At 41.2% G+C, this 23,879-nt stretch overlaps 1 protein-coding gene across 1 annotated transcript in view; it reads right to left on the bottom strand.

Annotated features, from left to right (window-relative positions):
* MICAL2 (microtubule associated monooxygenase, calponin and LIM domain containing 2) overlaps positions 1-23,879 on the bottom strand; it is a 147,380-nt gene that overhangs the window by 31,893 nt on the left and 91,608 nt on the right. The window contains exons 25-28 of the mRNA XM_070934178.1: positions 11,348-11,531; positions 10,482-10,657; positions 8,834-8,911; positions 1,525-1,622 (exon numbers count right to left, since the gene is read on the bottom strand). Of these exons, the coding sequence (XP_070790279.1) occupies positions 1,525-1,622; positions 8,834-8,911; positions 10,482-10,657; positions 11,348-11,531 (536 nt within the window). The remainder of the gene's footprint in view (positions 1-1,524; positions 1,623-8,833; positions 8,912-10,481; positions 10,658-11,347; positions 11,532-23,879) is intronic.

The following is a 23,879-nucleotide window of genomic DNA, read 5'->3' as shown; positions in this document are numbered from 1 at the left end:
TCAATAACTATATCCCCTATTTCTAGATGATTCAACCACTGACCTGAGACACAAGTGTCTCTCCCCATGTGGGTAGGGCCATGAACGAACTGGGTCAGGTCCATGGCCGTCATGGAAGCCATGAACTCCCGAGTTGCCCCAGATGCTTCACTGACAGATGGCAGATTGAAGTTCCCCATGACCATAATTCTGGGGGTATCAACCGCCACCCCGGCTATCATGTTGAGCAGCTCGGGCAGGGCCGCTGCCACATGGCAGGGAGCCAAGTATGCAATCAGCAGGCCCATCTGCACCCCACTACCCCACTTCACAAGGAGGGACTCACATCTGGCTATCTGAGGTACAGTGGCTTCCCTCGGACAAAGACCTTCCTTAATAATAACCACCACCCCCCTGCCCCTTCCCTGAGCCCTCAGCCAATGGAATGCATGGAAACCTGGTGGGCACAATTCAATGAGGGGAACCCCCCCTCTTGACCCAACCAGGTCTCCGTAATACCTGCCAGGTCCGCACCCCCCTCCTGCACCAGATCACAAATGAGGGGGGGCTTTATTTACAACGGACCTGGCATGGCACAACATCAACCGAAGGCCCAGGCCCTGAGGGTCTGAGCAACCCAGGGAACAAGAAGAGCATTGGGGGTCGGAGCACGCAATCGCTCGAAGATAGCGAGTGCACACTCCCACAACACGATATGGCCCCCTGCTCCCACTTTATAATCCCTTCAGTCCCTTCCAACTTTATGATTATATAATTCATATTAAGGTATTTGTAGAAAAGCATAGTAACATTGGACAACCAGTATTGTTCAACTATTGGTTGTCCAACCAATTAAGATCAGACAATCAGTTGTCTGAAATGGTTTAGAGTCTCTTGCTTGAGCAGGGGATTGAACTAGAAGACCTCCAAGGTTCTTTCCAACTCTATTATTCTGTTATTAAGAATTGCCTATCTGACAAGGTTAGAGATACGGGGTTGAGGAGAGATTCTGCCTCACTAGAACTCAAAACAGTGTTCAGGCTCTTGCAGGATAAAAGGCTTTAAATTTTCAGGGAAGAAGAGCCTGGATCCCTGAAGGCCAAGAGCAGATGCACCCTTCAAGAAGTTAATAGAAGAGCTATAGTAGTTAATTACTCACTCTACAAGCAATTAAAACAAATGTGTGCTGGGGGACTGATTGACTTATGAAGTGTCCCTGTCTGCTAACATCAAAACTCAGGGATGTAAGAGGACAATTTCCAACATCTCCACTGAAATGTTTATAGTCTGCTAATTCATGTATGACAAATGATACTGCAAGGAACAGTCATTTTCTCTTTCCAATACCATATTTCAAGTGCACTGATGCCCTTAGCTGCACAGCGCAAATGTTGTAACATAGATTGAAGCTTTCTGAATGGAAAATCTATCTCACTGTGTTTTAACATTGTTCACTTAAATGTTAAACAGTGTATGTTAACAAAAAAATAATAATGATGATACAGCAGGTTCAAAACAGTGTGCTGCCCTCTTTTGGTCACTTACCTCTGTCTTAAAGCAACTCTCCTCAAAGTCTTGCTGAAAACTGGCAGAAGCATCCTTTGAAGATGGTCCACTTATCTTGTTGTACGAAAGAGGAAAATCTATAAAAGGACAAATGAGTTGTTCAGTTAAAATGATGGTGGTGGACAATTCTACTTAGCATGTTTAATCTAAAGAAGAGAAAGTTAACAGGAGAACTGATAGCAGCCTTCCAAGACTTGAAGAGTTGTCAGAGGGAAGGGATTATGGATTTATTCTTTAGGGATCCCTAAGTGAAACAGATGGTTGGAAGATTTACAGAAGGAGATCCCATTCAAAAGAAGGAAGAATCTCCCAATTGTAAGAACTGTTAAGTAGTGGAACAGTCATGGGTGCGCCATTACCAAGGTTTTAAATAAAAAGACTGGACATTTGTCTTGGAAAGGATGAGAATACCTGTCCTGGGCAATGGGTTGCACTAGAAGGTTTCTGATACTACTACAGTGAAGTGCTTCTGGATTGAAAGGATTGAATGGTGACATCACAATTGCCTGGGGGATGCCCAATTGGGGGCTCCTTTCATATCCCCATTAAGTTGCCCATTGAAGTGGTACCCATTTATCTACTTGAGATCATGCACTTTTGAACTGTTGGATTGGCAGGGTGTGGAGCGTATGACAGGAGCTCACCCCATCCCGCAGCAGCAACTGGGTCTCAAACATGAGCCTGCCAATCGTCAGCCCAGCTTAACCTAATGAGCCACCATGCTCTACAAGACCTCTGATGATTCTAGGATTATGATTATGCCCTTAGTTCCGAAATATGCAGTAAAGTGCATATTGGCTATGCATATTGCCTTTTAGGACACATGGATATTTCATGGAGAAAAACTGAGAGGAAAAAAGACCAGACTTCGTATTTCTCTGTACCTGTTTCTTTAAAATCCAATGCCTAGTATGGCTACAGTCCTAACATGATGTCATATGCAGACCATCCAGCCACAGTCTAATGGTTGGGCGAGATTATTCTCTCCTATTGTAAATCTACAACAGCCTGTCATGCAGGCATTTATACGGCTTCCTCTCTATATCCCTCTAACCCCGCCTTAAGAATTGTGGAGCAGAATTTTCACTGCTGGCCTGCTTCCCACCAACCTTCAGATTTCTTCACAATGGAATTCAAGGCCAGGCAGCTCTTCTCTTTATTGACTGAATGGCTCAGCTCAGCTCCTGGTGGTGCCAATTAAGCTCAGCGGGGGACACAAGCAGCAGCTGTCAAAGACTTGTTGTCATCCCCCCCCTCCCTTCATGCACCAGTAATGGTGGAAATGTTTTGTTCTCTGCAACATGGGAAGCAACGGACCCTTCACCCTTTCAATAGGAATTCTTGGCTCACATACTGTTTGTTAGTGGAATAGTAAATGCCAAAAATATTTGTCCAGATTTGGATGCGTGCAACACTTGTACTGCTTTTTGAAGCAAGTGACATCATTTCAGCTGAAGCCTGCCCAAATTATCTCTCCACCCCTTTGTCTCTTGTTTTTTTTTTTCTTGTCATAAACTCAAAGAATATCCCCAGGTTCAGTATTCCAGGTGCATCTTTGATGTATTGAATACGTATTGGGGGAAGTCGAAAAAAAAATGGAGCTAAATATGATGGATATTGACTGATCCATATAGCCCCATGCAAACTAGTTTGTAACAGCAAGGTGTGCACCACTGATTCAGTGGTGGTTGCCCCTGGTTTGGACCGGTTCGCAAGAACCGGTAGTAAAACTGGTGGGAGGCTCCGCCCACTGACCCAGATGTCATCAAAGTTGATTTGCGCGTTCGCAGAAGCTTCTGCGCATGCGCAGAAGAGCGCACATGGGCACGATGTGAACCAGTAGTAAAGGTAAGTAGAACCCACCCCTGCACTGATTTCATTTTCAAGTGCCTCCTGTCTTCTCCACCTATGAACATCATGTAATCTATGCAACATACCTAAATCTGAAATCTTTAAAGGTACAATTGTTTTCTGAATTGAGAGCCAGCACTTAACATACTGAAAGCCATATTACAAAAAAGATAAAAATGCAAGTAGGACCAGGAGAAAACCGAACCTAGTTATCTGTTAATTTAAATATAACTAAACTTACATACAGTGAATAAGCCATGTTTAACAATTTGCTTCTTTTATGTAGGCTTTGGGACAGTTCCCAAGTTCACCCCGATTTAAAGAGAATAATACAGTTTGTACTTCCAAAAATTAAAAAGAGTAACATTCAAATACTAAAACAATGATGTATTTTGAAATTCTAGAAGTCTAACCATTAGGATTCCTGGTTTTCACCCAAATAAAATATAATTATTGAGTTGGGCAGAATATTTTAATCGTAGGTAATAATTCATTCTAGTAAATAGATTAGCTTGAACATGTTAACATTCAATACCTTCTTCCCACAAGCTTTTAGCTCCCTCTGGAGACGCCTCATCAAACACACAGGGGAAATTTTTTAAAATACAAAACGACAGCTGAATTAATAAGCAGCATTTTAAACACAGACTTAATTGAGAAGAACAAATTAAAAATGAGGTGGCGGTAGTTTTGCCACCTGCCTCTCTCTCTCCTTTGTAAAAGCATTAAGATTTTTGCAAATTGTTTATTCGTTAGTTCGTGTGCTAATTGGACAGCTAGGGCAAACATGGCTTTTTATATCTAAATGTAATACAAAAATGTAATCAAAGGCACGATTACCAATAAAGGAAAATATTTGTAGATACAAATAAAGGCACCGTTATTCATTATTTGTGGAATTGCCTTAAAGTGAACGTGCATCATGAATTCAGGAATAAGCTGCATGTCAGAACATTTTGCATGATGTCAAAAGCTGGGCTCGCCTGCTAGAGCAAGGCAGTGGCCTCTGGTGGCAAATGCTTGACGATGGGAGGGTAGCGGAAAACGAAGCAGGGTCATAATTCAGAAATGGTGGCCGCTTTCTCGTATTGCACCATGTGACCTAGGAATAGAATGGCATGCCCTCCTTCCCTAACCTGAGCTCCGGAGTGCTTCAAAAAATTAAGTGTGCAATGGGTGATATGGGTGGGAGAGACCTGATGGGGTAGAAAACAGGCCCAGACTTGCAGGGCCCCTGAGGGACCAGAAGCAAAGCACATGGTACCTCAGGGGAGTAGGGCCTGCACTAAGCTTCCCAGGGCCTCCTCTGGGGCCCCTGAGGCCCCAGGGGCCACTGTGCTCCACTTAATGACCTGCACATTTGTTTAACAATCCAAACAGCTATTAACATCTTCCTGCACTTAGCAGCTATCCAACTGTAATGAGCAGGATCCATCCCAGTTGAGTCAGGGAGGAAGTAAGGGTAGTTCATTTATGTTGTATGACAAAGGGAATCTGGACAGGGTTAATCTGCAAGGCAATAATCAGAAACGTGATTGCAGAAATATTATTTTTTAAATATGTATCATTTGAAGGTTAAAAAAAATATATGTGATACTTGTCTGCATTTCTTTAAACAAAATGTGTCTTTTCACAATCATATAATCACAAGGTAACGCAGGTGCTACCTTTGTGTACTTGTGTGCTCCAGATGATATAGAATCATAGACTCATAAGGCTGGAAGGGACTTTTGAGATCTTCTAGCCCAACCTGCTCCCCAAGGCAGGAGTCCTTATTCCATCCTGGACAAATGGTTGTTCTTCAAAACTTCCAATGATGGAGCACCCACAATTGCCAGAAACAAGATGTTCCATTGATTAATTGCTCTCACTGACAAGAAATTCCTCCTTAGCTCCAGTTGAATCTTTCTCTAATAAGTTTCTACCCATTGGGTCTTATCCTACCGCTGTGATGGCGAACCTATGGCAGGTGTGCCACAGACTCCTAGAGAGGCTCTGGAGGCTGGGGACAGCAAAAAAGTCACTTCCTGTCCCACCAGGAGTTGGGAAATAGGTCCTTTCAGGCCTCTGGAGGACCTCCGAGGGAGTGGGAAAGGCTGTTTTCTCCCTCCTCAGATGCATAGAGAGGATCTGGAGCCAGGTAAGAAAGAAAAATGGGCCTACCAGTGCCAGGAGTGGGGGGGAGGGGGGCTGCGTTCATGCACGGGGGGGTGCATAGAATTATGGGTGTGGGCACGGGCACACGCAAACCTCCCCCACCCCCCCCACCCCTCTCCTGGCACGCAATGGCAAAAAGGTTAGCCATCACTGTCCTACCGTCAAGTTCTTTGGAGAATAAATTGAACCCTTCATGTCTGTGACAGCCTCTTAAGTATTGGAAGACTGCTATCATGTCTTCGTTCTAAGCTTCTCTTCTGACCAGTTCTGACCAGTTCTGGAGAACTGGTAGTGGACATTTTAAGTAGTTTGGAGAACCGGTAAATACCACCTCTGATTGGCCCTACCCCCATCTATTCTCTGCCTCCTGAGTCCCAGCTGATCAGGAGGAATGGGGATTTTGTAGTAACCTTCCCCTGGATTGGGGTGGGAATGGAGATTTTACAGTATCCTTCCCCTACCATGCCACCAAGCCACACCCACCAAGCCATGCCACGCCCATCAAGCCACGCCCACAGAACCGGTAGTAAAAAAATTTGAAACCCACCACTGGACTAACTGTACTGGCTGTCAAATCTAGGTTGCTTTTCAGATACAGGGATAGCTACTCCTCCCCTTGCTAGTATCAAAGATCTAAATATCAGTCCAGAACCTTCCACACCATTCTTCAGAAGGTGAAATAGATAGTAACTTTGCCTCAAGCAAAACATGTTTTCAGCCAGCCTTTTCTGAGACGTCCAAGATGCTAAAGATGGTACGACTTTTTTTTCTCAGCAGTAAGAATGGAACTCAAAAGAGCTGAGACAGATCAGGCTGCACAATAGGTGATTCCCAGGCCAGGTGGACTAAGCCGTGTTCTATGGAGGAAAATGAAGAAATCTCCTATCTAAGGGTAATGTAAATGAATGTACAATGTACTTTAAATGTAAAGATACATTCACAATGTTTTCCCAGCATTGTGAATGGGCTCAAATGCTTGCTTTGTTGATCGAGGCTTGGGAACAGCTGAAAACTAAAATATTTATAATATATCAAAAAGTCTGTCGGCTCTAGTTTCTACAATAAAGCTTGTACATTCTTCTTGCTAGGTTAGACTTATGACCAATTATGAAGAATACATCGAAAAGAGAGAGGAGAAATAAAGCAAACCAAGAAGACCCATGTTAGTTATCCAGTGCAACAGTACTAAATAATACGAAATAAAATACTAAATAAAAATAAAATAAATAAATAAAATAAAATAAAAATACCCAATTTTGCAAAGCTTCTTCTCTGGTAACATCGAAATGTTAACTAGGGCATACAAAGCCTTTGCCAGACCAATTCTCAAATACAGCTCGTCTGCCTGGAATCCACACTGTATATCAGACATTAATACAATTGAGTGGGTCCAGAGGTATTTCACGAGAAGAGTACTCCACTCCTCTACTCACAATAGAATCCCTTATCCCACCAGGCTTGAAATTTTGGGCTTGGACAACCTGGAACTGCACCACCTGCGGTCTGATCTAAGCATAGTACACAAAATTGTCTGCTACAACGTCTTACCTATCAACAACTTATTCAGCTTCAACCTCAATAATACACAGGCAAACAATCGATACAAACTCAAGGTAAACCGCTCCAAACTCGATTGCAGAAAATACGACTTCAGCAACAGAGTGGTTAACGCCTGAAATGCTCTACTCCATTGTTACATCCTCAAACTCCCACAGCTTCAACCTTAAACTGTCTACCATGGACCTCACCCCATTCCTAAGAGGTCCGTAAAGGGGGCATGCATAAGCGCACCAGCGTGCCTACCATCCCTGTCCTACTATCCCCATTTATTTGTATTCATTTCCTTTGTTCATGTCCATGTTCACATTCATACCTGCTATCTTGTACATGTTTGACAAACTAATAAATAACTAAAATAACTAAATACTACAAAATTCATATTGCAGGTATTACAAAGTCCATCCTATGTGGCCCTAATGTCTTTGAAACTCTGAGGAGGAAAAACTGCTTTACAAATAGCCAACAGGAACAGGGGAGCAAAATATTTTTTAAAAAAGGATTATGTGGCTTTCCCACATGTTTTCTCTTATATCAAAGCCATTTCCTTAAAAATAATTATAATCAAGTCATAAGACTAGGTGGACATCATAGGTAGTTCTCGACTTACAACCATTCTTTTAGCAACTGTTTGAAGTTACCACAGCACTGAAAAAAGTGACTTACAACTTGTCCTCACACTTATGACTGTTGCAGCATCCCCATAGTCATGTGAACAAAATGTGGGGGTTTGGCAACCATATGTTGCAGAACCAGTTGCAGAATCCCAGGTAATCACAGTTTGTGACCTTCCCAACTGAATTGCCACAAGCACACTCAATGGGGGAAGCTGGGTTCAGTTAACAACCTATGTGATTCACTTTTTTTTTTTTTTAATTTGATTTATATGCCGCCCTTCTCCGGAGACTCAGGGCGGCTTACAATGTGCTAAGCAATAGCCTTCATCCTTTTTGTATATTTATACAAAGTCAGCTTATTGCCCCCACAACTGGGTCCTCAATTTACCTACCTTAGAAAGGATGGAAGGCTGAGTCAACCTTGAGCCTGACGAGATTCGAACCTGCAGTAATTGCAGGCAGCTGGTCTTAATAACAGGGTGCTTTAAACCACTGTACTACCAAGGCTCCTCCTTAATACAGGGGTGTCAAACTCAATTTCATTGAGGGCCGCATCAGGGTTGTGTTTGATTTCGAGGTGGGTGTGGAGTGGGTGTGGCCAGACTGGGCATGGCCAGCTCGATGTCACTCATGTCAGGGGCACCTGTGGTAGCCCGAGTGTTCTGCCAGCGAAAACAGGCTCCCGAGCTCCGTTTCTGGCTGCACCGATCTCCTGAAACTCTCTGCCAGTGAAAATGGAGCTCAGGAGGGCCACACACGGCCCTTCCAAGCTCCATTTTTGCAGGCAAAGGGTTTCAGGAGGCTGTCACAGCCGGAAACAGAGCTTGGGAGCCAGCTTTTGCTGGCAGAGGCACCACAGGCTGGTCCTTCACTGTTTCCAGGGTGGCCCCGTGGCCCATATCTAAGCACCCCATAGGCCAGATCTAGTCTGCTGGCCTTGAATTTGACACCCCTGACTTAATGCCTGAAGTGATTGGGTTAACATCCGTAGCACAAAGGTCGCAAAATTGGCATAAATGAAAGTAGAACATAAATGAAACTGTTGAATGGGAGAATGTATCTAAAGGAGTAATTGCATTACATGATTTAATCAGATTATATCTTACTTGATTTAATTTTCTTTTTCCAGTTCTGATATTTTTTTGATGAAGAAGAGTCACGAAGACTGTAGGCTCGTTGTAATGCTAGAGGGGAAAGATTGGGAAAAAACAGCTACAAAAGGCGTTTGTTAAAACACAGAAAGTTCCAAACCTTAACAATAAACACACTGAGATTTTAAATTTGGATTTGTTTTGCTTGGATATATGTCTTGGAGTTATTCCATAACTGGAGAGTAAAATTTGGCATCCTACCCCTCCTTATCATCCATATTTGATAAAACCAGCTGCAGTTGGTAGCAATAAAAAATTCAGTCAAGTCTTCACAGAACAGTTCATTCAAGAAGTTTACATTTCAGGTAGAAGAGTTCAAAATTACTATTTTTCTAAGGCAACGATGCCTCACCGTTTTAAGTGGACAGATAAATATTTAAAAATCAGCCACTAGGGGGCAGTGTTCTACAACCTGTTTTTCCCTTAGAAAGGCCATGGCTCAGTGGTTTAATTCTTAATTTATTCCATTTTTGTAGAATGGTACAGTATAGCACAAGAACTCATTTATGCCCAGCCATTTCTATATATCTATTGTTTCTCTTGCCTGTAGGATTTTTTTTTCTCCACTCCAAAACAAGGGAGAAAATGAAACATTTGTTTTTCATTGGTCAAAGTTATATAATTCTCACAACTGACTTTAAGGGGAAAAAATCCTAGTGATCAAGCAAACAATGACGGTGCAAAACAGAGCAATGTGGGAGATAGAAAGCTAAGGATAAGGGAGGCCCCAAAGGGAAAAGTACGTTATGTACCAGGGAATCCTGTGGATCACTTTGGAAAAAAGCAGTGTGGAAGCTGAAGTGGTGGGCCGGGGTGGGGGGGAGGTAACTGTCAGAATTTGTTGCTGCACACACAATCAGACAATTCAGCAGGATTCAAGACTTCTTTATATATACATAATAACACATAAGGCAAATATACAATACCCATGCTGGTTTTTCCAACGTGGTAGAGAGAAGAGATTGTAAGTAGGTAGAAACACAGGCCGGGGACAGCAGAGACAAGACTTCTCCTATATACAGAACAGTTGAGCTAAGCCACGCCCAGGCACCAAACTGTTTCAGTTACCAAACAGCCCTTATTGGCTGACCTGTTGCTATGCCTATTCCAGTTCATGAATATATCTATACTGACGGTAAGGAGGGGTTATGATTCTCTGTGTGTGTTTGTGTGTGGGAGAGGGAAGATGCATAGCTGTTACTCCATGGGAGTGACTTCAGTGGGATACTTTGCATCTCATTACTGTGCATTTCAAAAGCTTTCCTTTAAAAAGAGGAAATTTAATTTGTATAGATTCTTGGCTGCTGTACAGGTAGTCCTTGACTTAACAACAGTTCATTTAGTGACCGTTCGAAATTGCAACCACACTGAAAAAAGATATTTTCTTTTTGTGTCCTGTTAGAGAAACATCTGTCACTACCTAGGATTCCACTCTCAACCTTCCGAATGGGAGGTGAGCATCTTCACCTGTAGGCTACCACGCCACTCAATTCAACCACATTACATCTTCTGAACCTCATAACACATGGTCAATGGGGATGTCTTGAATTGTTTCAGTGCCTTTTGGTGGAATTAGAGAGATTTGGTGCTTAGAGAAACTTACCATTAGCAGCTTTGGATTTTTCAAGGCGATCATTTCCCTTCTCCAAATTTGTGGTGAACAGTGGAGATCTCTTTGAAGATGGGAGACAATTCCAGATGGGCTTAGGCAATGGCAACCTTTCTTCTGAGGATGCTAAAATGGCTGAATTTCCAAAAACATCAGATTCTAGATCTGAGCTAAGAATCAAAGAGTAGAAAGATATGGTTGTCTTAAGCATGATCAGCAAGTGATACAAAACAACTAATCAACAATTCACACATGTATGGTATCTTTCCCCTACTTAGGTAATAAGCATCATTGGTTGACTTTGCCAAAGTTTTTCTTTTGACAGGTGTTCTATTTCTGGACATGTGCCCTCCAGATGTGTTGAATTACAACTGCCATAACTCTCAGCCAGCAAAAATGAAAGAAAACAACACCCTCTCAACTCACATTACTGAAAGCCTATCAAGTTATTGATAATTCTTCAGAAAAAAAGAACTGCTAATGACGGAACTGGAAGGACAAAAGTTGAAGAAACTCAGTGCAAAGGAAACCAGGAAATATATACTGTATACTTGTATTCTACAAGCTGCTTTCTTGAAAACTTCAATAGCTCTTACATACTGTAATTTTTATTGCTGTTTTTGTCAAAGATAATCTGGATTTAATCCCCCACCTCACCCTGTATGACTCAGACTGTGTGGGATGCAAAGATTTCCTGCCAGTGAATCATATGCCCACAAGATCTTTGTGCAAGAATTGAGTGTTCCTAGTTCATCATTCATCCTTCTCTCATATCGTCCTTTATTTACTCTGACAACTGGGTTCTATCATTTCTGGATCCAGTTTGTTCGAGGAAGTAAATCTGCATTAGTAACCAGTACCTGCTTCCATCACTAGTTACCACGACTTGAACTGCCAGAGGTTTGTGATGAGCTTTTTCTTCTTCTGGGGTTACTTTGACTAAAGTCCATTCAGAAGAGGCCAAGGAGCTTCTCAAGTCAAGATGGGAGATATTCTTGCACTTCTTCAGAGACATGGAGTCATCTACTGGACAGTTGTAATACTCTAGAAAAGATAAAGAACATGAAAACTTGTCCCACGTCCATTTTTGAACAATAACATTGTTCATCCAGGATGCCCAAAATGTGGAAAAGTCAAGTCAACCATCTTTTAAACACAGTTTATCTATAGAGGAAGATATGCTTAAAATTAATTTATATGTCCATTGTTTAAAAATGCCCTTCCTTCAATATGAAGGATGTCCTTCAATATGTCTAATGATAAATATTTTTGCTGCAGTAACTGGAGCAAAATAGTTGTCCTCATTTCTCTTTGACTTTCTCATGTAGCAGAGAACTGAAAGTTAACAACCAATAGACAAACTATGCCAGAATTGGGGTCCGGGGTCCTGCTGCTACCTGCTTCTAGGAACAATGATCAAACATTCCATTCTTCCTGATTGTAGCCTTGTCTAATGTTCTCCACTTGAGCTGCTTCTGTTATCAGGACCTGCAGGATTATCCACCTCAAACAGATCCTATCTGTTCAGTTTGCATATCCTATGTAGATGCTGAGGGTCACCCCCCCCCAATGCATATTTGTGGAGGAAGGGCCAGAAATCAGTACCTTTCACTTATAATCCTTAGACTCAGGAACAGCTTTATTCTAGAAAACTCTTAATATATCTTCCCTCCCAGTATTTAAGAAGTCAGTAAAAGCAGAGCTATTTAGAAGAGCCTTCAATAATCATGTTCAGTTGGGAGATACCCAATGTAATTATTAACTAATTAGTTAATTATGAGATACCCAATAATGAGATTAATTTTAATTATGTGTAGTTTTACAGTTTCATTATAAGGTTGAACATTTATGATGTAAGATTTAAAGAGGCCCTAGGGATTGTGGCAATACCGAAACAAACAAACAGACAGACAAACAAACAAACAAACAAACACACAATGAGTTCTCTCACCTAAAAACCTTTCCCTTGTTTCACATAGATCTGACTCTAGTTTCTTTTCTGATTCTCCCATCAACTTTTTAAAGAAAAGAATCAAAAATAGAACTTGGCTCTGCAAGGCTGTCTCTGAACCAGGAGTTCACCATAATAAACAGCTTAACTGCAGAAACTGCCTTGGCCATGAATTTCCATTCCCTGTGGTCAAAAAGGCTGACATTCATGGCCATCTGTTGTCCCTGAACAACGGGGATCAGGATGGATGGATGGCACTGGTCCAGATATACTTCAACTTCACGCTTTGGGAGAAACTACTCACAATCTTACAACATGTGGCAACCTCTGCGCTACTGTACTTGGGATAATCCGCAGGTTCCCCCAGATTAAGATCATCTTGCGCAACCAGATTTAGTTTCTGGGCAATGCAGCCAACATGAATTAACTGAGTCTGACAGGTTGCTATTTATACATTGGGTTCACTGTCTCTGACCACAAAGCCTCCATTGAGATTTTTATGCCCAGTCAACTCTCTAGCATACAATTTTCACGGATTCATTAATTTTTTAAATGAACAATATCATGAAACAACACCAACCTATATTTGAGTGCTTCATCATTGGATGCATTGGTGACTACAACAGCAGCTTCCCTTCATTTTCATCCTATTACCAGCATTCCATAATGAATAGCAATAGCAATTAAACTTATATACTACCTCATAGTGCCTTACAGCCCTCTCTAATCAGTGTACAGAGTCAGCAACAACCTGTCCTCCTTTTACTGGCTTTGGAAGGATGGAAGATTGAGTCAACCTTGAGCCAGTAAGGATCGAACCTCTGGCAGAGGTGAGCAGAGTCAGGCTGCAATACTTCATTCTAACCACTGTGCCACCACAGCTCTTTGAAGGAGAGTAAGTACCCTCCTTGACTGGACTAAATACCTGAGATGAAGGATTGAAGCTTGCTCTTTACAATGTGATGGCCTAGAAACCTGTAGTCCATGAGTATCTAGTTTAGGCATAGAATCCCAAGGGACTTGTTCTTTCTCAGTTGAACTCACCTTGCAAGGTTATTGTTGTGGGGAAAATAGACGGCACAAAGAACTCTCCTGCCCTATTAAGAATGGAGCATGAGGGGTTCCAATAGTCAGGGCTTTCAGATGGAGAAGCCCCCAAACTCCAGTTTTTTCCACCAGCTGAATGGCTGGTTATCTAAAGTCAGCACTTGCATGACAGCACATGTTACATCTCATCTTTTTGAACCTGCCATATGCCAACAGATGCCTTTTTGAACCATTGCAAGGAAAAGAGCCGCCTCGCCACTATAGTACCTGACAGGGTTGGGTTCTACTTACCTTTACTACTGGTTCGCAACGAGGCTGCGCATGCACAGAACCTTCCTGATGATGTCGGAGTTGATGGGCTGAGCCACCCGCCGATTTTACTACCGGTTCTATAGAACCGGTCCGAACCGGGGGCAACCCACCACTGGTACCTGATGCTGCCAGAAAAGGAAAAGATACCTAGAAAAAGCCTAAACAGCTACTTGAATATCATTGGCATTGAAAGATGGCTGAAGTTCCTCATGTCCCATCCCTGCAACTATGCCATACAGTGGTGGCAGAAAGCACAGCAGGGATCTGGTCATTTTGAAGTGGTCCTATACTTGCTGTGATTGCCCAGCATGCCAATTTGATAGTAATGGATGGTCTGCCTGGATCTTCACAACCATCACATGCCACAAACTAAGATTTAGGAAAGGGCAGTTCGTCTTGACCCTTGCCTTCAGCCCTACAGTGTTGCCAAGGGGAGGGACTTCATTGCCTGATGCATCCATATCTTGAATTTTGCATGAAATAATAACTAAAAAGCTTTGAGGGTAATAGTCAACCCTGAGGACTTCTAGCTGCTTTGTGGCTTTGTACCTTCTCCATGGAAATGTTTCCCTCTGGAGTTTGGATACCACTTTCACAAAATCACTTGCTGAGTGTCCAAAACATGCCCAGAATGGCCATTGCTGCCACGTGCTATGCAACATTTCATTTTGTGTAAATCAATGTAAGCAAAACAAAAAGCAATTGTCTTGCAGTCTCCTCTATTAACTTTTCTATTAGTCAGATTTTGGGGGCTTCCTAACAGAAGAAAAATGTTGAGGATGAGTTTATTTCCACCGAAATCAGCGGAACTAAAACAGCATTAAGTTCAAATTCTTCAATTTGCTCTTCCTTCAGCATGTTTATTCTGCACCTTAAAGCAGACTAACTAAAATCTCTATATGGAATTGTATGTTACTCCCAGAAGCTCTCATTCATTTCAGGGACAACTTTTTTCAACCAAAATATTACTTCCACACGTTTGAAAGTTTAAGCGTGAAATGCCAAAAATATTAAGGAAATCCTATCATTATAAATATCTATAATTTATTACATGTTGGTGATTATATGGAAGTGATTTACCATTGCCTCCTTCCAAAAATATCCCCCCCCCAATATCCCACTCTAATCTCAGTTCTACAATTTCTTGATTGTCTCCCATCCAGCTTACTTACCAGATTAACATTCCTTAGCTTTATGAGAGCAACCAAGACCAGCTAAGTGGCTAAATTTTAATTACTGAGTATCCTGATTTGGGAGATCCTGATCAGCATATAGCCAACTTTAGACATCCAGGTACAAACCTTTTGGGTTTTTTTGTTGTTGTTTTTTTTTGTTGTTGTTTTTTTTAATTTGATTTATATGCTGCCCTTCTCTGAAGACTCAGGGCGGCTTACAATGCGTTAAGCAATAGCCTTCATACTTTTGTATATTTATACAAAAGTCAGCTTATTGCCCCCACAATCTGGGTCCTCATTTTACCTACCTTAGAAAGGATGGAAGGCTGAGTCAACCTTGAGCCTGGTGAGATTTGAACTTGCAGTAATTGCAGGCAGCTGATGTTAATAACTGTTAATAACAGTGCTTTAGTCTGCTGCGCTACCAGTTTTCTAAAGACAATGTCCAGAGTGTAATGCCTCATCTCTATCTCCCAGGTAGGCTGGTTTGGTTAAAAAAACCCAAATTCCTTCTCATCTGCAAATATATTTTTCTGGTTGTTGTTTTTACTTTTTAATAGTTCTCTTTTCTATCTGGGAGTTCTCTAAAATGAAGAAGGCTGAAAGAGCTTAAAGCAAACGTTCAGGTTTAATGCTGGGGCTTCTCACAGGAGGAAGGAGGCATTTCATCTTTGGCTCACTCACACAACAACACTAGTGGGACATGATCTCATCTGGGGTTGCGATTCAGGGACTTCCTTTCCCATAATTACAGGCATCTGAAGCTGAGCGTTGGGCTGCCAGATACCACACAGAGTTACAGTGTTTAGTTAGAGGATTGTTATGTATGGATCAAAGATTACTTTTCAGCTTTTAAAAAACATTTACTTGTAGTTAAATCTAACATCTGGCTTACTATATCAAGGAATGTCCTCAGGGTACGGTTAAAAAAATTAAGATGACTGACTACAATAGTGCAATCAAAGTTCTGTCTATTATGTGTGACATAAATAACAAAACAGGCAAAGTTTCAACGGTGCCATTATGACCACCATTTTGACTTTTTCTTTTAACCACACTCTGTGGACACTCCTGACAATATCTATTACTTCAAAGACTTTAATCCAAATAATACTGTCTTCTTCTAGATTTTCCTAAACTCAAGCCCTTTTTTACTTTCAGATAGATTAAAACTGAAACAGTTTGGGAGATGTTAGCTCACATATAGCGTATCACTGTAGCAGTGAGCACAAGCCAAAAAGTTCTCCAAGATCAGCCGAGCGAGATGCAACATGCTGAAAGTCTCACCCTACTAAGAACATCTTCAGTAATGCTTTAGAGGTCTGAAACTGTAGTGAAATTCAAATTTTTTTACTATCGGTTCTGTGGGCGTGGCTTGGTGGGCGTGGCAGGGGAAGGATACTGCAAAATCTCCATTCCCATCCCACTCCAGGGGAAGGATACTGCAAAATCCCCATTCCCTTCCCACTCCTGGGGGAAGGATATTGCAAAATCTCCATTCCTCTGGGGTCAGCCAGAGGTGGTATTTGCCGATTTTCCGAACTACTCAAAATTTCTGCTATGGTTCTCCATAACCTGTCAGACCTGCTGGATTTCACCCCTGGTCTGAAAGCTCTTTAAAGTGCTTGGTTTTGTATCAGAACACATAATCCATGCATCAAAGAGCAGAAAAGCAACAGGCTGTTAGAGTTTGACAGAGCTCATATGTGGAACAATTCTGAGTGACCATTTAAGCATATCATTATTGGTGCTTTCCTTGTACCTTTTGTGAGTGTCATTCTTTCAGCTGGCACATGATAATTTGGTTTGGAAAAAGATGCTCAGCTCCCAAAAGAAATTTGTGACAAGGCCACCTATGAAGAAGTGCAGTCATCCTCCAGATCCGGGCTAGTCTGTGACCATAGTTTGTCCTTGCAATTGTTCTTCCCTAATGCTGATGACCAGCTTCTATTGACGGACAGGCTGTGATCACAACAAACTCTAGTCCAGTTATCCTAGCTTTATTTTCAGTAACCTCACACAGCCTCTTTGTTGCAAGTACTGAAAAAGACAGCAGGTAAGAAGATCCTAAACAACTGGCATTTTTATGTTACTCCCCTTAAAAATAAAAAAGACAAGGGTTGGGGGAAACAGCCTAAACCTGAAAGTCAAAAACCAATACTGAGCAGCAACAGAAGGGCTTTTCAAGAAAGCAATAGCTTTCTCTCCTCCAATAACGATTACACACCTTTAGCACCATTGCCAAGCAGTAAAGTGGCATGATTGTAAACCAGAAACAATTAAGATGTTCTCATCATCAATGGATTCATTTAAATGTTACTGGTGCACTTCAGCTTCATTTATTCATTGGCCCCCAAATGTACTTAACATCGTCTAATTGGTCTGGAAAGCATATTAAAGCATTACAAACTCATGTCTCTGAGCATCATAGTATCATAATAAAAGCTCCATAATATGGAGCATATGTGGCAGAGTTCATGAATTTGAAGATGCACAAAACTGAGTGTAAAAAGCCTGTGTCCTTAATTTAAGAAAAATAAATGAATAAAACGAAGTCACAAAAAGTTCCAAATTATATGTGTAGCTAATGTACTGCAACACTCTGTCATTGATCGAGGATACACTCAGACTGCTGGAAATGTAGGAAAAGCAGCTGAAATGGTGGGAGGAGAAGGAGGAAGAGGATTGGAATTATTCCCATACAAAGATTATAACATGGTTGGAAGTGTTTTAGTTGAATAACAAGAAAGTCAAGATAGAGAGTATCAAGTGAAGCATAATGCAATCAATCATTCAGTCAATCAATCACTCAGTCTTGCTCCCTTTCTTACCCAGTATAACTTGATTGACCCAGTCTATAACACTACAGTAGTGAAATAAAGTTCTTATCACATAGAATTCATTGCCACAATATAGTTTTAATTCATTAGACAAATTCTTGGAGGATTAGCTATTCATGATGGATGTTCATAAGGAAATGTTCAGATTCAACATCCCCTGACAACATCCCCTGACTGTCAATTGTCTGAGAACAGTAACAGGAGACTTTCTTCTTTGGGACATGACCTGGATAACTGAGAATCTCTACAGACTTTTAGCAGGAGAAGACAAAGCTCATTGCCTTTGTACTGGTTTCCTGAAGAATAGAATAACAGAATAACAGAGCTGGAAGGGACCTTGGAGGTCTTCTAGTCCAACCTCCTGCCTAGGCAGGAAACCCTACACCACTTCAGACAAATGGTTATCCAATATCTTCTTTAAAACTTCCAGTGTTGGAGCATCCACAACTTCTAGAGGCAAGTTGATCCACTGATTAATTGTTCTGACTATCAGGAATTTTTTCCTTAGTTCTAGGTTGCTTCTCTCCTTTAGTTTCCCCCCATTGCTTCTTGTTCTACCCTCAGGTGCTTTGGAGAATAGCTTGACTCCCTCTTCTTTGTGGCAGCCCCTGAGGTTTTGGAACATTGCTATCATGTCACCTCTGGTCCTTCTTTTCATTAAGCTAGATATACCCAGTTCCTGCAACTGTTCTTCATATGTTTTAGCCTCCAGTCCAGTGGTGGGATTCAGCCAGTTCGCACCACTTCGAGAGAACCGGTTGTTAACTTTCTGAGCTCTTTGGTGAACTGGTTGTTGGAAGAAATCATTTGGGGAAGGAACTGGTTGTTAAATTACTTGAACCCCACCACTGCTCCAGTCCCCAAATCATCTTTGTTGCTCTTCTCTGCACTCTTTCTAGAGTTTTACATCATGGCGACCAAAACTGGATGCAATATTCCAAGTGTGGCCTTACCAAGGCATTATAAAGTGGTATTAACACTTCACGTGATCTTGATTCTATCCCTCTGTTTATGCAGCCTAGAACTGACATTTTACCAGCTTCACCACTAAGCTCGTTTTCTTTTCTTCCCCTCCAAAAGTTTGATTAACGGAACTTTGATGGGACATTATTGTTTTTCATGTGAGACTTTCTTGTGGTGCCTCCAGATGTACTGAGACCAGTTTTTGCAGGGCTAGATTAATTGCATTGTTTAGACCATGATATTAAAGTTATGCAAAACAGTTGGACTGAGCAAAGGCTTTTTAAATATGGGACACATTACAGCCTTCTTTAGAGATCACAGAAGCTGTTCCTCACTCCACAAGTGTTGATTATTTTTCTCTTGCAGTCTCCTGCCATCTCATGGGAGGTCTTAACCAGCTATAAAAGCAGGAATCCCCTCTCAAAAATGGTGGAATTACATTGTAGAGTCTCCAGTGAGTCTCAGGAAGTTTCCACTTCCTTAGACTCACAGGCTCAAAATTACTCACAGGCCCAGATTACTTCAAAGATGTGGCCCCAATTATTTCTGTTTATATTGTCCAACTGCTCTTGAATTTGTTTTGTTGGCCAAAGGCTGCAATAATGTTTTATGCCATTTAAATGTGAGCAATTTTTCCTCTAAAAGGAAGCAGGTTTCTTAAAAAGGATAGTTGGATGGCATTCAGCCAATGATCTTTTTAAAGCAACTTTTCCTAAAAGGAAGCAAGCTACTTTTCCTAAAAGGAAGCAAGTTTCTTAAAAAGGACCATTGAGTGGCATTCAGCCAATACAATAAGGACCACAAAATATTTATTTTTGCCTATCCACTCTGTAAGTTTGAATGTGACTCAGACTCAAGATAAATCTTTTTCCAACAGTGCTCTATGTTTCTCCGACACTGCTGCATTACCCTCCATTTCAATATACTATTCTGGTACAATCTGGCCCACTCCCTGGATTATTCTTTATTCCAGAGAGTGTCAGCCAAACTGCCTACCAGATCCTCATGAAACTCCCCAACAGCCATCTGAAAACCCACAGGATCTATTAGATCTATTACCTACAGTAGAAGGACTCAGTCTAATAGATCCTTCCTCTCTGTGGAGGGGATGTTGCAAAGAATTATCTGTCCATGATGAGGGACAAAGTTCAATGCCTTCTCTTTTAAATCACATTTTGTCCGCCCTGAGCTGAAAACTAGATTTAGTATATGGCCTTTAATGTGTTCTGGATCCTTGATTCACATCTGTCATGGTAGCTATGACCTTCTGGATCATTCTAGACCCCTTGCTCTGGGAAGGTAGATTGATGTCCCCAACACTACTGGCTGGGGATCTCCCCCACCAGAAATCAGCTTAAGTAGCCTGGCAGGAATGCCACTGAATGGCAGGGGGGATGGTACTCAAGCAGCAAATCTGACTGATACTTCTGGCTCAGCTCAGGTCCACATCACTACATCAGATTATTTGTGACATATTGCCTTTTGATGCCAACAGTTTTGGAAAGGACAACAACCCCCCCCTACACATTTTATATTTTACCAAATCTAGAAAAAGTGTATACACTTTCCCCAGAAAATATACACTGTGTAGTTCCAGACAGCAGAAGTATTATAAAATGAGATAAGGTTTTTTGCTAGAAACTTTAAATAGCCTTTATTGCCTATAGAAAGGAATATCAGGAGCCCTAATAAGAACTATAAATAAATTAGAGAGGATGATTCCTTAAGGAGACAGAAAGCATAAAGCTGTGAACATCTTGGTCACAGCAAGATAGAAACTCAGGAAATAATTGATTACTTTACAAAGAATGAATAATTACTACAAATTGAATAAATTTTATGCAGCCTTGCTTAGTAAAAAAAAACATATTATACATCAGATGGGCTGAAAGCTTCTGAGTCACAATCTTTCCTACTCATCCCTTATTCCAGACATTGCATTAATGGCAAAAAAAAAATAAAAATAAAAATCTATGAGTCACAATCTGTCTCTCTCTCACACACACATGTATACATCAGCACATATGCATATAAATAGAGCATAATAGCTTCCCCCAACTTTGTGTCTTACTAAGGGTGTGGAACTTCACACACCAGAATTCCCAGTCAGGCCAAGTATGAATTGTGTGAGGTAATTAAGCCCACATTGGGAGGCAACCAGCCTGCAGAAAGCTTCCTAGAACAATGGGAATTTGACTAATTATGCCTGGAGATCACATAAGTGCAGACTTCAACAAGTCAACTTCAGCTTCTGTTCACTTTCTTGATACAAGTTTTTAGCTATAATCTGGGCATATTACATCACTGTTTTCTCCTGGGATATTTTTCTCAACATCCAATTTAGTCTACAGCCTTGGGATTTCCGGTAGTAATCAGTTTCAACCCTGCTAAGCTTTTTTGGATGTCAGGCTAAGGGTTGAACTCATAATATCCTGCAGAAATATTAAAGGACAAAGATTATTTAAAGAATAATTTTCGCTTAATATTGTACAGAGGCAAAAGAAATCACACCGAACTACCGAACAGTATGTTTACCTATACTCTTCCAGAGAGCCCCACTGTTCAAAAACTACATCAATATGAAGACATTAGATCAGTGGTGAGTTGCCCCCGGTTCGCACCAGTTCACAAGAACTGATAGTAAAACTGGTGGGAGGCTCTGCCCACTGCCCCAGATATCATCATAGGCTATCTGTGCATGCGCATGCGCACGATCCCGTTGCGAACCAGTACTAAAGGTAAGTATAAGCTGACTTTGTATAAATATACAAAAGTATGAAGGCTATTGCTTAACGCATTGTAAGCCGCCCTGAGTCTCCAGAGAAGGGCGGCATATAAATCAAATTAAAAAAAAAAAAGTAGAACCCACCCCTGCATTAGATATTATGGAAATATAGAAAGAAAGATATTTGGGAAACAATCTTCCAAAATTAAGCCAAACAATGGAAGGAAGGAAGGAAGGAAGGAAGGAAGGAAGGAAGGAAGGAAGGAAGGAAGGAAGGAAGGAAGGAGGGAGGGAGGGAGGGAGGGAGGGAGGGGTGATTGAGTATCTGGTGAGCAGGAAGGAAGTCCTGTGATGCACAGTAAGCACATCACCTTCCTTATTTCCAGCCCTCTGTCTTTCTATGCTTTATGAGGAAGAAAGTTTCCTTCCTCCGCTTTGTCATTGCTTAGGCACATTCCTTTGTCATTAACTTAAAAGAGCTCCATTACCACCTTTTCTAATGACCCTCATTCTATATCAAAGCAAACCCAAAACACTAATTCAAATGCTGTAGGCAGTTTAGATTTCTGTAAGTCATTATGACTAGCAAAGAGAATATAAGTAGATTTTTGTGGTTCGCTAACTTTGAGATGCCATTTGGGTGCCTCAAGCTAGGTGTTCATTATGCAATTGTCCTGTTCATTTATATAATTTAATTTGGGAAGTGAGGGATGGGTTGACTAAGTATCATATTCTTCTGCTTGTGACTGTCTTAGTCTTCCATATTCTCTATTGCTTGAATATTCTTTATTCTTTCTTTTTTTAAAAAAAGGAAACTCTGAATCTGTGCAATTTTCTGACTAACAACATTAGTTGCAGCAGGCCTATGGGGCTGGGTGTGGGATGACAGAATGGAATGGTTTGTGTATAATTGAGTGTCAAAGGGAATGTGGGGTCTGTACACCTTGAGTGTTTTGAACTCAGTTTACCCTAAAGAGGTTCATTGGAGCACCACTGTATTTCTGTTGCTAATACACAAATCTTCTTTGTGTAGTTAAATAAAACCCAAGCATATCCACCCGTAACAAATCATAGCAAAGCATTTCCTTATACAGAAGACTGTACTTGGAAACATTAAAACATACCCTATATATTATTCTGATCAAAAAGTGATGTTTATATTTTACTTCACCAGAACTTAACTTCATGAATCTCCTATAAAGGCATTTTAGTACTGTGAAGGATTGCAGAGATTAAGGTGCTATATTCCTCCAAATTTGCAAGCCATTTCTAATGTAGAGGAGAGACCAGAGAGAAATAAAGAGATTTTGAGGGGGAAATCACATTCTACTGACATCAAAATGCGTAAGTTATCTGAAACAGCCTCCTGGGGCACAATGCCCTCACACCCAGAACATCCTCAAAATCTGCATGAAGAATGATTGATGAGGAAAAGTTCCTGATCCCCCCCTCTCTCTCTCTCACTCTCACTCACTCTCTCTCTCTCCCTCCCTCCCTCCCTCTCTCTCTCTCGCTGTTGTCCATTCCCATCACCCAAACTCTCATAGTAGAACACAATGCCATGAGAGAAGCCAATCCCACAAGTGACTTAAGAATTAGGAGGATTGAATTCCACACATTGGAGAACATTGGTACATGTTCTAAAAATTCTTTTTTTTTACATTTTCTTTAGCCAAAATCTACTCTGAAACTAAAAACAGATTGCAGGTCTGCTCTCTTGAATGTTCCAACCCTTGTCACCTGGTGATACCTTAAATCTGGAAAAGGGATACCAGAAAGACTCTTCTCTGTGAGACAACTGGCTCCACAGGGAGCCTCTGGGTGAGATTCAGGAAATGGTTATTAGCTATCAAAGCCCTTTGTGGCATGTGGCCAGCCAGGCTATTGTCTCCATTTTTTGTGGAAAACTTCATCAGATTTGTCAGGGACAGCATGCTCCAGATGACTTCTGTCAATGTCATCTTGCTGGAGTAGGAGTTGTGCCTTCCCTGTGGTGGTGCCTGCTCCAGAGTGCAGCCTCCCTTCAGAAATCCAGATGGCCCCAATCCTATTAACGCTCATAAAGGAAATTAAAACCTGGCTGTTTCCCCAGGCATTTGGATTGTTAAATGAGCTTTGCTATGAGTTGGCTGATTGATTTTATTGCTCTGGTAAATTTGGAGTTATTTTTCTTGATCCTGGACTTTGGTTATGTGGATTATTGGCTCTTTTAATGTTCTTGTTTCTTGTTTTTAATTACTTATAAACTGTCCAGAGTCATTGCTATGAACAGCCCTGTCTGTCTGAATGTACATTCATCCATCTGATCAATCTTCTCATGCATTAAGAAGCAAATTATTTTTTAAAATTGCATAGCCCATTCTGCTCAATTAACATTGC

Source organism: Pituophis catenifer, unplaced genomic scaffold (genome assembly GCF_029215685.1).
Source record: "Pituophis catenifer annectens isolate HBS135680 unplaced genomic scaffold, rPitCat1.0.hap2 SCAF_1, whole genome shotgun sequence".
NCBI classification, from domain to species: domain Eukaryota; kingdom Metazoa; phylum Chordata; class Lepidosauria; order Squamata; family Colubridae; genus Pituophis; species Pituophis catenifer.
Note: the sequence above shows the minus strand (reverse complement) of the source record. Positions and strands in the feature narration are given on the sequence as shown.